General features: G+C 40.7%; 2 protein-coding genes and 1 pseudogene across 2 annotated transcripts; 2 read left to right on the forward strand and 1 right to left on the reverse strand.

Moving 5' to 3' along the window:
• Window positions 1-972: 972 nt before the first annotated feature.
• LOC121542423 (sialic acid-binding Ig-like lectin 15) lies at window positions 973-2,413 on the reverse strand. The gene is made up of 3 exons (XM_041851823.2): window positions 2,354-2,413; window positions 1,592-1,987; window positions 973-1,394 (listed from the first exon to the last, which is right to left on the reverse strand). Exons 1-3 carry the CDS (start codon window positions 2,406-2,408, stop codon window positions 973-975), a joined length of 873 nt encoding a protein of 290 aa, XP_041707757.2. The 5' UTR covers window positions 2,409-2,413.
• Window positions 2,414-5,881: 3,468 nt separating this feature from the next.
• Window positions 5,882-8,411, forward strand: LOC123482066 (annotated as a pseudogene).
• Window positions 8,412-11,187: 2,776 nt separating this feature from the next.
• LOC123482119 (CKLF-like MARVEL transmembrane domain-containing protein 7) lies at window positions 11,188-16,292 on the forward strand. The gene is made up of 5 exons (XM_045208455.1): window positions 11,188-11,464; window positions 12,741-12,917; window positions 13,100-13,198; window positions 15,093-15,174; window positions 15,525-16,292. Exons 1-5 carry the CDS (start codon window positions 11,354-11,356, stop codon window positions 15,536-15,538), a joined length of 483 nt encoding a protein of 160 aa, XP_045064390.1. The 5' UTR covers window positions 11,188-11,353; the 3' UTR covers window positions 15,539-16,292.

Genomic DNA, 16,292 nt, shown 5'->3' on the forward strand with positions numbered 1-16,292 from the left:
GCTTAGACTAAAACTATATTTAATGTCCAAATGTTTATAGCAAAACAAATAAATTTGCACAATGAGCACTTGTCTCTCAAATACATTGTTACAGTTATTGGTTACCTAGATAGCGAATTTGAGCCATATTAGCATAGACAGGAAATCAGTCAAAACACCTCAAAACAAGACATGGTATCAAGAACAAGATAAAAACTTGCTCAACTACAGTACTATTCCCCACATGGCAGCTTCATGTCATTGTTGCTAGCTGTCTGACTGTTCAGAATCATAACAACACACGGCTTCCGGCCACATCGACGCACGTGCATTTCCATGACGTTGTCAGCCAACCCATCTATGTCAATGGTGTTACATTAAATGTGGCATATTACATTAAATTACATTAAATGTGGCATATTACATTAAATGTGGCATATTACAGTAAATTACATTAAATGTGGCATATTAAATTACATTAAATGTGGCATATTACACTAAATTACATTAAACATGGCATATTACACTAAATTACATTAAATGTGGCATATTACACTAAATTACATTAAACGTGGCATATTACACTAAATGACATTAAATGTGGCATATTACATTAAATGACATTAAATGTGGCATATTTGTGTAAGAAGCTATGCTTCTGCTGTATTCTTTAAACCACCATAACCACAATAGATATACCCTCCTCACCTTTACATATACAGCGGTTTTGTGTGTAGCCCCCATTTTGAGGCTTGACAAATAGATTACACAACATTTCAACTAATGAGTTAGATTCATAAACAATAAACTAATGATTTACAGTCTATTCATTACATATAAACCCTTGGTAGGGAATGAGGTGGGATCTAATTACACGCAAATAGGTCCAATAATGTATTGTTTATTGAAGGCAAATGAAAGAATGTATGAGCAGTTAAAACATTTGGATTAGTGTGTATGTGTGCGTGCGTGCATGCATATGCAAACAGTGTATCATTTGAACCAGCATCTGAGCCATGCCGGGCCTCCTCCCTGTGGCAGCCAGACTACCATCCCCAGCAGCAGCAGCACCTTGAACCCCAGGGAGAGGGAGAGCAGGAGCAGGAGAGGAGGGGCCTCCCCAGAGACCTGCACCTGCCTGGGGGGCAGCACGTACAGGGTGGCCTGGTCCTTCCCCAGGGGATTGGAGGCACTGCAGGTGTACTGCTGCCCAGGGAGGACATCCCGGAGCTGGCTGGTGGTGTGGTGTTGCCCGGGGGACTCCTGGGAGAGGGGAGAGATGTCGGAGCCCTCCAGGAGCACGTCAGGCCCCAGCCACTGGACATCAGGTAGGGGGGAGCCCTGGACTCGACACTGAGCCCTGTAGCCAGTGTCCTCACTGCCCTCCACTGACAGGCCCAGGATCCGTGGGGCAGCTAACCATGAAAGCCATGGCAAACACAGAGACACCCAATCATTACAATCATATCCATGAAATAAGCATAAATCCATCTACAATTAGACAAACGGACAAACACATATAGAGTTGACATATTAGATTGCTTTCAAGGTCTAAAACAAACTGGTAGTACTACATTCTACAGTGTACTCATCATATACAGAATCCCCCTACCCTCCACTCTAAGCCGTGTGCCCATCTTATCCTCGTAGCCGCTGTGTGCGTGTCCGGGCACCTCCACGCGGCAGTAGTAGCGTCCGTTGTCCTGCAGGGCGGCACTGTTGATGCGCAGGGAGAGGTCGTGCTCTCGGGGGTTCCCCTCCAGGCGGTAGCGCTGGTCCTGCTGGGGGCTTGGCTGGCAGGTCCTGGCCCCGGTGGGAGAGGAGCAGTGGTAGAGCACCGTAGAGCCCTGGCCGTGGCCCAGCCGCCACACCACCTGCAGGGAGGAGTGCAGCGTGTGGTGGGGGTGGGTGAAGGAGCAAGGCAGCACCACCGGGTAGCCCTCCATGGCACGCACCTCTACCTGAACCTTCATGGACCAGCCGTCATCGTTAGAAGCAGCGCCCAGGGCTGGATGTGTCAGAACACATGCTATTAATGCTCAGGACAGATTGAGAACTGTAGTATGTTAAATCAAAATCGAACTACGGTTTAAAAACACATTCTGAAAACTGGAAGCATTCTGTATTCCTGTAAGCAAGATGTCAATCTGATAGTGGTGTCCAAATCGGTCATGCTTTGAAAATGAGGAAGGAATAACAGACTTAAAGAAAAAAGAAGTTCACTTTGATCTAACTTTGCTTTCTGTGTTCCATACGCTTCTGAAAAAAGCAGTGCAAAATTGCTGTATCTTTGAAGAGTGTGACCCCACAGTTTGTCTGACAAATATTTGATCCACATATGCTGTAGTCGCGAGTCAATCAGTGGCTTACTTACCTTCCATGAAACACAATAGGAGATTCACCATTCTGCAGAGTGACCGGGTGTCCATGCTGAGACTGCTGTGTTAAGGATAGATTATGCAGTGAGGATTCTATGATTGTCTCCTCACCTGACTCACTGTTTCTCGGACACCCTGTCTTGTGACTGCCAGTCATTCCAGTACAGCTCATATGAGTTCCTATAGAGTATTTCCCTCATCTAGCACACTGTCCTATACACACAACACAGCATATTCAGTGCCTTCACAGAGTATTCACACCCCTTGACTTTTTCCACATTTTGTTGTGTTACAAAGTGGGATTAAAATAGATTTCATTGTAATTGTTGGTCAACGATCTACACAAAATAATCTGCAATGTCAAAGTGGAAGACAAATTGTAAAAAATAAATTGTAAAAAATAAATTAATAAAAATAAATTCTAATATATCTTGATTTGATAAGTATTCAAGCCCCTGAGTTAATACATGTTAGAATCATCTTTGGCAGCAATTACAGCTGTGAGTCTTTCTGGGTTTGAGTCTTTCTCTCTAAGAGATTTGCACCTATCAAGTTGGTTGTTGATCATTGCTAGACAGCCATTTTCAAGTCTTGCCATACATTTTCAAGCCGATTTCAGTCAAAAACTGAACATTCAATGTCGTCTTGGTAAGCAACTCCAGTGTATATTTTGCCTTGTGTTTTAGGTTATTGTCCCGCTGAAAGGTGAATTTGTCTCCAAGTGTCCGTTGGAAAGGATTTTGCCTGTTTCTTTTGTTTATCATAAAACCTCCCTAGTCCTCATAACATGATGCAGCCACCACCATGACTGGAAATATGAGGAGTGGTCCTCAGTGATGTGTTGGATTTGCCCCAAACGTAACGCTTTATATTCAGGACAAAGTTCATTTCTTTGCCACATTTATTTGCAGTTTTACTTTAGTGCCTTATTGCAAAAAGGATGCATGTTTTGGAATATTTTAAAACTGTACAGGCTTTCTTTTCACTCTGTCAATTTGGTTAGTATTGTGGAGTAACAACAATGTTGTTGATCCATCCTCAGTTTTCTCCTATCACAGGCCACTTTAATCACTGGCCACTTTAATATCCTAACACTAGTCACTTTAATAATGTTTACATACTGCTTTACTAATTTCATATGTATATACTGCCACTCCGACATTGCTTGTCCTAATATTTCTATATTTCTTAATTCCATTATTTTACTTTTAGATTTGTGTGTATTTGTCACGCCCTGACTCAGGGGACTCTTATATGTTGAGTCAGGGTGTGAATATTCTATGTTGTGTTTTCTATGTTTCAGTCTAGGTGTTGTAGATCTATGTTTGGCCGGGTGTGTTTCCCAATCAGAGACAGCTGTCGCTCGTTGTCTCTGATTGGGGATCATACTTAAGTTGTCTGGTTGCAATCATTAGCTGTGGGATCTTGTTCCGTGTTAGAGGCTTGTATTGTGTTTAGCCTTAGGACTTCACGTTTCGTTGGTTTGTCGTGTGTTTATCATTTAAACTCTATAACTGTTTTAAAGTCACCATTGGCCTCATGGTGAAATCAGTGAGCGGTTTCCTTCCTCTCTAGCGACTGAGTTAGGAAGGACGCCTGTATCTTTGTAGTGACTGGGTGTATTGATACACCATCCGAAATGTAATTAATAACTTCACCATGCTCGAAGGGATATTCAATGTCTGCTTTTTTTTATTTATACCCCACCTACCAATAGGTGCCCTTCTTTGCGAGGCATTGGAAAACCTCCCTGGTCATTGGGGTTGAATCTGTGTTTGAAATTCACTGCTCGACTGAGGGACCTTACAGATAATTGTATGTGTGGGGTACAGAGATTAGGTAGTCATTCAGAAATCATGTTAAACACTATTATTGCACACAGAGTGAGTCCATGCAACTTACTATGTGACTTGTTAAGCATATTTTTACTCCTTAACTTATTTAAGCTTGTCATAACAAAGGGATTGAACACTGATTGACTCAAGACATTTCAGCTTTTCATTCTTAAGAATACTGAACAAAAATATAAATACAACATGCAACAATTTCAAAGATGTTACCGAATTACAGTTCATATAAGGGAATTGGTCAATTGAAATAAATAAATTAGGCCCTAATCTATGGATTTCACATGACTGGGTATACAGATACTGTATGCATCTGTTGGTCACAGATACCTTAAATAAAAAGTAGGGGCGTAGATCAGAAAACTAGTCAGTATCTGGTGTGACCACCATTTGCCACATGCAGCGCGACACATCTCCTTCACATAGAGTTGATCAGGCTGTTGATTGTGGAATGTTGTCCCACTCTTCCATGGCTGTGCAAAGTTGCTGGATATTGGCGGCAACTGGAACACGTTATCGTACACGTCGATCCAGAGCATCCCAAAACATGCTCAATGGATGGCATGTCTGGTGAGTATGCAGGCCATGGAACAACTGGGAAATGTTCAGCTTCCAGGAATTATGTACAGATCCTTGCGAAATGGGGCCATGCATTATCATGCTGAAACATGAGGTGATGGCGGAGGATGAATGGCACAACAATGGGCCTCAGGATCTCATCACGGTATCTGTGCATTCAAATTGCCATCAATAAAATGCAACTGTGTTCGCTTTCCATAGCTTATGCCTGCGCACCCCACCGCCACCATGGGGCACTTTGTTCACAACGTTGACATCAGTAAACCGCTCACCCACAGGACACCATACACGTGGTCTGCTGTTGTGAGGCCGGTTGGACGTACTGTACTGCAAAATTCTCTAAAACGACGTTGGAGGCAGCTTATGGTAAAGAAATGAACATTAATTTATCTGGCAACAGCTCTGGTGGACATTCCTGCAGTCAGCATGCCAATTACATGCTCCCTCAACTTAAGACATCTGTGGCGTTGTGTGACAAAACTGCACATTTTAGAGGGGCCTTTTATTGTCCCCAGCACAAGGTGCACCTGTGTAATGATCATGCTCACTAACAGGGATGTAAACAGATTTGTGTGTATGGAACATTTCTGGGATCTTTGATTTCAGCTCATCAAACATGGGACCAACACTTTACATATTGCGTTTATATTGTTGTTCAGTATAATTTGTAAAAATGTACATTATGGAGTATTGTGTGTAGGCCAGTAACGCAACATCTCAATTTAATCAATTTTAAATTCAGGCTGTAACACAACAAAATGTGGAAAAAGTAAAAGGGTGTGAATACTTTCTGAAGGCACTGTAGGCCTATTATATTTCTCAATTCTCACTACGCTAAATGGAGGTCCTCAATTGTTCCAGTCTTAATGCTTGCTACAATAGATAGCAAGTAAAGAGGCTCAGGAAAAATATCTTAAATTCACAGATAGGCTTAAATAAATAATACACTTCCATGTTTAATGCAGTTTTGCTCAGCCAAGCCCTCATACTTGTTTCACAGTAAGCACTTTTGTAGCTAAACAGGAAATGGCTATTCTCATGTCTTACATTTCACAACTCTGTTTTCTGATTTGAGGCATTGTGGTGGTAGAAATTCCTCTGTGTGACTTCTCTTTCTTTCTCTCCAGTGCTAGTGGGCTACGTATATTTGATTACCTTTAGGATGTTGCTGGCTCAACTCTTCTCTCTCTTCTCTGTCATTACAGGTAGGCTAAACTCCTGTTTCAGGTATTTACATTTACACTCAGATTCAGTTTTTCATTTTGGTGAAACATTCCTATTTAAGCTTTAGCATTCTTGAATAGAAGTCAGTAATTCGGGAATAAAGGAATTATCCCTCTTTTTTATTTTTATATTGATGATTATATGTTTATACAGTTTCATAAGAGATCCTTTGTTGATCCTTTGGTTTCTGAAGTTTATGTTCAAATAAAGTGCAACATAATATCAACAAGGAGCAATATATTGCCAGTTGAACCAATTAGAATGCAATATATTGCCAGTTGAACCAATTAGAATACAATATATTGCCAGTTGAACCAATTAGAATACAAGTTTAAAAAAACACTTGAGACCATCAGAAAAAACAAACATGAAATATCCTTAATATCATTTCTCTAACCGTTTGTTAACTAATATTCCTCCCACTAGGCACCCTCTCACGTCAGTGGTCCATGACAGTGCCCCCTGTAGTGAATGGCACCATAGGAGGAGATGTGGTCCTACCCTGGTCCTTCACCCATCCCCAGCAACAAGACTACTCCAAAGACATCACAGTTCAGTGGATTGCCAGACAATTCCATTATATGCCCTTCTTCCAGTGCAAGGTGACAAATGTTACTAATGGGGGACTTAATTAATGTTCAGTCGCTGACCAATCCCAGCGCTTCTCAGTCAAAGGAGACCCTAAGCAGAGGGATCTCTCTCTCCTCATCAGAGATTTGGCGGTCACAGACAATGGAGTATACTTCTGCAGAGTGGAGCTGGACTTTTACTGGCTTGGTGGAAAATGGCAGACTCCCAGTGGCACACAGCTCAATATCGTGGGTAATGGGTCTCACTACGTTGTCAGCAATAACATATTTTTTATTGAGGGTCTAGGAAAATGAAACGCTTTACCACAATGATACTCATGCAAGGTTTGTGCTTTGTCCCTAGCCAAGGCCCAGTTTATCAGCCTGTTTTGGGTAGAGGCGTCCTCCAGCCCAGGCAACGGGAGCCTCAGGTGTGTAGTTGAGGGGAACCCACCAACCACCATCACCTGGTTTTCCTCCTCTAAGAGCAACATAGACCCTGGCGTCAGCACCAAAGAAACGCACCCATTTCAGTGGACCAGTTGTATCCCTATTCCGCCCAGGAAGTGTACACCTGCATGGCAGAGAACAGCCTGGGGAGGGCACAGAGACGGTTCCCCCCTGGACCCACTGCTCTGACTGTAGCCCTCTCTGTGTGTGGGGTCCTGCTTCTGCTGCTGCTCCTTGGGGTGTCTTTATTTTGCCTGAGAAAAAGAGGTAGGTGATTGATACCTGTACAAAAATAAATACTAGTAAAGATATATTAAGATATTCTATTTTAGGAGTATTTACAGATTAATATACTATCCCTGGTCTTTTCCAAAAGGATACCTGAGATTCTGCAATTCAGAAAAGAGTAAGCAGCAATCTGAGTTGTGCACAGATCCTGCTATAGGTAAGGGTTATTACTCTTTTCTAGACTATCTGAGTCTTTCTATTTCTGATCTGTAATTATTTTTCCTCAGATGAAAGGGCGGGGTTTGAGTTGAAAGACAGTTTTAAGTGGTAGGCTATTCAGTAAATTTTTACATTTTAGTAATTTAGCAGACGCTCTTATCCAGAGCGATTTACAGGAGAAATTAGAGCCTTCCTCAAGAGCACAATGACAGATTTTTTACCTAGTTGGCTCATGGATTCGAACTGGCCCAACATATCATATCCTCTCATTCAGTCATAAACGTAGTGTGTCACAGCAGTTTACATTTGTACTTTTTACTTCCCTGTTTCTAAAGTTGTGGTAAGTGGATCCTCTATCTATGCCAATGTCTCAGAAATGTGTGAGTGGACAAGACCGTAAAATATTTGCTGATGGTTCATATCTGTAATGTGTCACAGTTTCTTACTGTCGTTCTCTGCACAAACAGAAAGCCGACAGTCGTTGTATAAACATGATTCACCAGAGGATGGCGACGTGGAGCTAAATCTGGTATACTCAACCATTCAACTGAACACCACCACTCAATGTAAGTATTCAATTATTGCAATTTTGCACCATGAATTCCATAGGTATACCACTAAGTGTCAGAACCACTTGAATGATCATACAAGCTCAGATAAGCTTGTCTGCTGAAGTGAAATTGCCCTGTTTTCTTTTTAAGCGCCCCAAAGAAGCTCTCGAGTCCCCATACCAGATGAAGGTGAAAACGTTCAATTCTTGACATAGTGCTTTTCTTGAAGTGACACAAGAAAGCCTCAGATTGCATAATACAGCTGAGACAGCACTGTCCAGCACTGTCCTTAACATGACATAACATGACATAATGCCAGTGTCTTTCCATTATTCTTATTATACTGTCATTTTAGGTGTCCACTATGCTATTGTGAACTTAGGGTAGACAGCCGAGGCACAACAGGCAGTATGTAACTCTAGAGGTATGTCATACTGAAACTGACCTCCCTCATTCTGACAGACATTTTCCAAGACACCTTCAAAAGTAATCAATGAGGGTTTGGCAGTCAATCTTATTGCCATTGTTCGCAACATTGGGACAATTTGGTAGATTCAGTTTTTCTATTGTTATTCTTATGGAGGTGCAATTACATAATTGCACAAAAATTGTTATTGTAATTGTTTTGTTACTGTAATTGTAAAAAAAAAATGTTACTCAGTCACAATTGTTATTGTTCTAGAGCGCAATTACATCATTATACTTCTGGGTTTCCTTACCAAGAAGTGAAGCGTTCCTTTTAAACACAAGTCACATGAACCCCAAGAGGAACGCCAGTGCAGTCACTCGCCTCAACCACCACAGAACCAGCTGATACTATCTGGGCAAAATCTGAGTGTAGCTGTGGTTGATTGTAGTCAACCACCGGCTCTGCAGGGAACTCTGTAATCAAACTACTGAAGGGTTTTCTCAGGTTGGTGTATAATAATCATAATAATCATAATAATACATAGTATTTATATAGCATTTTTCAAGGACCCAAAGTCACTTGGGTCCATGTCCATGTTTTTACCATGTGGTGCATCACATGGTTTACTAACCTCTGAAACTAAACGTCCCTGCAGGACCATGAAGCAGAAAGAATGTGGTGCATTTGTACTTGTAAATGTATTGGTTTCCTTTGGCTGCAGAGTGTTTATGATGTTCTCCAAGTGTAATGGAGGATCTAGTTCCACTGGACCACATGCAGAGAGTTTATGATGTTCTCCAAGTGTCATGGAGGATCTAGTTCCTCTGGACCACATGCACAGAGTAACTCATTCAGGTTCTTAAGATTGTACAGCTGATGCATAAGACTGTTTGGCTCAACATGGTTATATCCTTTTAGGGTGTGGTTTGGTCTCCATATCTGGCCTCACTTGCTCGAATGGAGACTAGGCCTACTGGTATGTGCAAGATAAATCTGCCACCTCAGTCAGAGAGTGTGTGTGTGTGAGTGGGTGGGTGTGCCTTTATGTGGTAAGGTTTTCTAAGCACTCTTTCCCATTCTGCTCTGTAGCAGTTGCAGGACCTGGTGACAGAGAAGAGCATCCTGCCCTCGTCTCCATGGTAACAGATGTTTATGGATGGGGTGTGTCAGAAACAAAACCCTACTGCTGCAAAGCATCGAATAATGAAAAACTGCTTTCCTGATGGGGTTCAGTCTTACTTCATCTCTATCCATTTTGTTATGTAACTTCATTGACTTCAGGAGTTTTGTTGTTGTTGCAAGAACCAAATGGCCTAACATCTTTACTTAGTTGGTTATTTTTCGTAAGTGTCTGTGGGTGCTCTTTTTTAACAGCTAATTTATAATGTATTCACATGAACAGATAGTGTGTATTTGAGGTTACAACATACTGTATATCGATGGAGGAATAATTTAAAACCAGCTACTTGTCACTAAAGTTATATGATAGTTTTCTATAACGTCAGTGTTGTGGGTCTGGGGTCTAATTAAGCAATAATGCCAGAGGGGGTGTGTCATATTACCTATATACCCCGGCTAAGGGCTGTTCTTAAGCACGACGCAACGCGGAGTGCCTGGATACAGCCCTTAGCCGTTGCGGAGTGTGTGGATACAGCACTTAGCAGTGGTATATTGGCCATATACCACAAACCCCTGAGGTGCCGTATTGCTATTTTAACCTGGTTACCAACGTAGTTAGAAAGTACAAATACATGTTCTGTCATACCCATGGTATATGGTCTGATATACCAACGGCTTTCAGCCAATCAGCATTCAGGGCTTGAACCACCCAGTTTATAATGATGTTTAAAGCATGAAGATGTAAATAATACACTACACTGAATCTATTTTAGCATGGCATGGGGTAGTCCCATTAGTGCAGTCCCCTTGGGATAGGATGGTGGGCCTATAGTTCAACACCTGTTAACCCCACATGGTTACCAATTCAACCGCAAAACCAGCTCTGGAACAGTTGTTCATCAGACATTAGGTTTGACCTTAAAGTAATGTGAGCTTCTTGCTTGCTTGTGCAATATGGGTGGAAAAGTGTTTAAATTAACCTGGAACAAATACAATTCAGCTGTCTATGTAGTAAGGTGGTCTAATGGGTATGGGTCTATGGTGCAGGCTACAATGATATAGGGCCTAAAGTGTCGTTAACAATAGTAGGCCTAAGTCTGATGAATTTCAAACATATTGAGATTGATAGCCACATGCTTAATCAACTTCTACAGATCAACTTCAACCATCATGCGAACACTATTTAGGTGGAGATTTTAAATGCTTCATTATTAACATCCATAACACACGCGGCTTTGCGTCCAATTGTGCGTGAGTGATTTGCGGCCAATACGTGTTTTGATAGCCCTTTCTCTTGCAGTCAAGAGTCATTTGCAGTCAATGGGCGAGTTCACATGTTAGTCCATTCCATTGGTCCTTAAGTGAAATCACCACTCACCCGGGGCCATGCAAAACGAACTGGCCCATTGAGTAAACGCAAAATTGTAGCTGTTGAAGTTGAAAAATGCTACTGTTTCCGGAAAACCCCACCCCAACTGAATCTCACCCTCAATGAAGTTACCACAGCCGCAAAGTCCAAATTGGCTATATCGTAAAAACCCTACAATTGTGTTTTTTGGTCTTCATTTAAGGTTACGGCTAGGCAAAAGGTTAGCAGTGTGGTTAGGGTTAGGTTTAAAATAATATTTTAAGAAGATCATTTGTAGAAACAGGGCGGGTTTACGACTTTGTGGCTGTGGTAACTAGTGACTACCATGAAGTAGACGAAAGCCAGTAGTAGCAGTTGCCTGTGTTTCGTGGACCACGGTAAACTGTAGTCTAGACTATTTACACTGTATTTTATTTATTTATACATATCAAAATGTCTCATACTGTTGTTACGACCACCACAACGACATCGTATTCAGGCGGAGGTTTCTTGAACTTGGGCTATACTCGCTCTGGACAAGGATTACTGAAAATCGCCCAAGTGGTAAGAGTTTTTGATCCGATATTTATACTGCACAGAATTATACTATTTTTTTGTACGTTTTTATTTTTAATGTTGGGTTTGGATTGTATTTTATATTGCTTACTGTCTGCTATCTTCGTGATCTTTAATCCAAAATGTGGAGAATGCACACAGAAGTTGAAGGTAAAGTGGAGCGAGGTGCGTAACAGAAACTCTGATTCATTCATATCCTAGGTGGCTTTCTCTGACTGGTAGCCTACGACTAGGCTATTACACAAAACATGAACATGCAAAACATGAATTAGGCCAATACTAGTGGAACCCAATAGCCTTTATAACATGAATTAGGCCTATACCAGTGGAAACCAATAGCCTTTATAAAAACTACAAGTTTAATGGACTAATAAAATATTTTAAATGACTGAGACAAGAATCTACACTGGGACCTCCTCCCAAAGATTGACCTGTGCATTAACTCTCCATTAGGCAAAATGGCAAGTGGGAGGGTGATAACATCCAGTTTTGACTGAGATGTCCAGTAATTGTTTGAAATAGTGGAAGTCTTGGCAGATTAGAATTTTGTTGTTGTTGTTTTCAGTAATGCAGGAACTTGTCCCACTGTGTATGGTGATGTCATATTGCTGTCTACCTTCAAATAAATGAATGCTTATCATCATCTCTCAGAATGTCAACATTTCGTAATTAATTACACACTTTCATAACAAAGGTTGTGAAATCAGGGGTTTTACAACTTTGTCTGTTCTCCCCTCTTTATATCTGCGTTTGGCACAGTAGAATACAATAATTCAAATTCTCTGTTTTGCATCTTCACTACTTTTATGTTACAGGCTTGCTTATTTATAGTCACCATCATCACCACAGCAATGATGTTGGTGTTTCAGAGGAAAGATGGAGGAAGCTGGTTATGGGTGTTATTTCCTATTTACCTAGGTGTTTAATGGCTTTTAGCCTTCCCTTGTGGTTTAATAATGTCAATGTTGTTCCAAATACCCTGCAACTGCCCTACAATATGAAGCAATAAAGCATATTTAACAGCATGTGAACGTGACATTTTGTGATAACTTTGAACATTAGCCATGTGAGAGCTGGGTTGTGTTGAAAACTTGGTACTGACGCCCTAGATTCTGGATCTGGACCAACCTACTGGTACCAGAATTGCAGACCAGGATTCATTTTTAACACAGGAGTTGCAGTGTTGATGTGGTGCCAAAATGCTCCAGGATTCGAATCATACTGGGACATGAAACCAACTTGTTATGTGTCTGTGTGTTTGCAGGTAGCCCTCCTGATTGCGTTCCTGTGTGTACACTGTGCACGAGGTTGGACTGATTTCTCAGCCTTTCGGTACTTTGAGGTGGTGACGCTATGGTTCCTCATAGCCTTCCTCATCTTCTACCTCATGTATGTGTTCAGACTGCAGAGTAAGATCCCTTGTATCAACTGGACAATGACAGTGAGTGGCCCTGCAAACGACACACACACTGATACACACACACATTTACACGCAGACTCTCTTATCCAGAGAGACTTACAGTAGTGTGCATAATCTATTTAAAACCTTTTTTGTACTTTTTCCGCAGACACACATACACACACATGCTTTACAACACTTATCTATACCTTTCATTGTTTCAGGAGTTCCTGCATTATGGCGTTGGGACCATCCTGGTCTTCATTGCCTCTGTTGTTGCAGCTGTTAAGAATGGAGGTGTGTCTGAACTAGTAGCTGGTTCGGTGAGTAACTGTTTTCTGGTGCTCCTTTCCAGAGCTGAGGAATGTTCATTCATTTTATCTATCCTAGTATCTCAGCATTTATCTGTAGATAATTGAGAGGCCCTGTTTGAAAAAATGGAACCTTATATCTAAGCTCTCCATTGTTTATTTCTGTTTGTTATGTGGTGGGTGTGTGAGATTCCCCTTTAAAGCAGACCAAATGGCTATTAAAGGGGAATGGAAACACTAGGCTTTAGAACACCAGCTAACTGTAACTGTAAATCGCCATATTGGCATTGTTGCATCACTGGCAGGATTTCCCAAAAAAGGCTGAATCCCAAAACTTTCTGAAAGACCATGAGCTCTGCATGCATTAATGAGCTAAATTTGCTGGTTTCAAACCCTATCTGAAAACATGATACATATTTTGAAAGCTGCGAAACAGCCCTTACAAATTATATTACATACAATAGCACCACATCAAACAAATGGTAATCAGTTAAGAAAAATCTTATGAAAATCTGTTTTTTCCCCAAACAACTGACATTTACACAACTTCCTAATGAAGATAGAGAAAAATTAGAGCATATTGAGTCTTCTTTATTTTGTAACGATTCAAAAACTGAAATCAGAATAGTAATATGTTCTACTGTGAATGAGTTACAGCCGTTTTAGTGAACAATGGTTTTTCTAGAATTCTATGGAATGTTCTGTTCAAACACTTTCTTATATGGATTGTATATTAAACACAGATGTGCACCAAAACATATTACAAATGGCATTTAGTCTTACATATGATAAGCAAAGACATACACAAGTAATATAATATGAATAAATCAATAACTTTATTGAAAGAACTTTGAGGGGAATACATCGTCTTACTCAAGCCTGAAAACAATTGGAATTACAAAATATGATAAGAATACGGAATATAATAACAATAATTGGCTTTGAAATTTCAATTTATTCTGCACATACATTCCACTTGGCCTATAGCCTAATACAGGAAGAGTCAGAATGGGAACAAATTAAAAGCATGCAAGAGAAGAGAAATGACCAGTGACCATCTGAGCTACTGGGTGAAGACTAGGAGTCCCTTTACTAGTGGCTATGTCTGCAATGAATCACATTCACTGGAGTACCACAAACTAAAATAATTTTGCCCCCTACGACGCATAACTGCTTGCCCTTGCATTCTGGTGCAACACAAACAAATCACGTCATATCCTCCTTTCTATCTTTCCTGTAACAAATCCAACCATTTCTACAGTAGTCCTCCAGTACAATGAAGTTCACCTAGGCTGTGAGGGGGAGGGTGTGATTGTCCCTCAGCCCTGTCTGCAGCCTAAGCAGCATGTTGTCCAGTCTCTCCCCTATCTGTCCTTGACAAGTGTCTAGCTAGCAAGCTACAAATCAAATCAGACACCAGCCAGTTGATTTTAGCTCTTAGCTAATGCCAATGACAAATGCTCTTCAAATTGTCAATATGAGCATTTTATTTTGTACTGTTAGCGAAGACAACATTAACATGAAAAAGACAAGAGAAGAGCTAGCTAAATCAACAAGCTAGCTAGCTAGTTGCCTCGGTTTGGCTGACTGTTTACTCGGCTTGTTATCAAAAGTTAATTTCACAGATTCCTCTTATCAATAGAAAAAAATACTCTAATAATGACCAACATAAAAATGAATTGCATACAGTTTCTTACCTTCATATTGTTGTCCTGATCTCAATGACAAAGCTATCAACATTTTGAGAAACCTTTCAGGTACAGTGGAGACAAGGCACCTCCTGGTGTCAGCATTCACTTTCATCAGCTTGGGGACTTACAGCTGTCCCCTGAATGCTTGACAGATCACCAACATGTAGGTTTTTTATAGGGGGATAATAAGGCATCTTTCTTGTTGTCCTTTACAGGTATTTGGCTTCATCGCCACATTCCTACTGGCTGTCAGCATATGGACATCCTATAAGGTCACATGTGGTTCCCAGCCAACCAGTAAGTCTGAAATTCTTTGAAATCCTTATTGTGTTTTCCCTCCGACCACAGTTGCCTAGCGACATGTACCGAGCCTTTGAAAGACAGACGCTCAATTGAAAGGGATTCAAATATAGCCTGTAATCATATCATGAAATAGTCCCCTTTTTACACTGGTGAATGATATATAACTTTGCATATTTGCTACAGTGGAGCTTTCTTTTGCAACGCAGATCAGGAGTTAATTCAATTGCATTTCCTGTGCTGCCGGCTATTACAAGGGCTAGGAAGGGTTTTTGTTCTTAGTTGACTAAACTTTCGTTAACTAGTGTTTCCTCTTTCCCCATCACTCATTCTTCCTCTAACTGTAGGTGCTTCTGTGTAAAACGGATCTATAATTTCTTCCCCTGAAGTACCAAGATGACTCCATTGTCAGTGTGCTGTGCGACAGTCACTTCTTACCCTAACAACTGGCCCAGGGCCCATTTAAAGAAATGTTGAACAATCAAAACTTCAGTTTAGCCTGACTGGTTTCACTTCAGGATAGTTACAAGTTAGCCAGTTAACTTTGCTAAACACTCTATTTTGTACAGTTTACAATAAAGCTTAAAGTCATTTCTCCTTCTTTGAGGTACACCATCCTGACGACCGGTCAGTTGTTAGGGGTAAGAAGTCACCTGTGTGTGCTGTGAATAGCAACCAGCTGTTGTTTCATATAAGTGCCTCCAAAGTGTTTAAACTAAAGGCTGAGACCCAGCCCAAACCATCCCTCCATCTTGAATGGTCGGTATTTGAATGTTTTGAAATCAAAAGAGGTCATATGCTGTTTTTCAGTGTTGAAGCTTTTTAGAGTTAGATATGTCAATGCCACCCTGTTTACATTATTTATTTGAGAGCAAATGTTTTATGATGATAAAGTTTTGTGCTTTTATGTTCAAGCTTACTACTGTATGTCTGTCACAGTATTATAGGCTGCTTATGAGAATAATATATTCATAAAAAGGTCAACCTTTAAACAGCCTCACAGTATCACTTGTATTTAAACATCTCTTCTTTATTTGATATGTTTCAGTTTGTATATGGGTTTATATTTGAAACATGCTTTTGTTTGACTGAAGTAAATGGTAAACTCAACAGCA

Source organism: Coregonus clupeaformis, chromosome 28 (assembly GCF_020615455.1).
Source record: "Coregonus clupeaformis isolate EN_2021a chromosome 28, ASM2061545v1, whole genome shotgun sequence".
Lineage (NCBI taxonomy): Eukaryota > Metazoa > Chordata > Actinopteri > Salmoniformes > Salmonidae > Coregonus > Coregonus clupeaformis.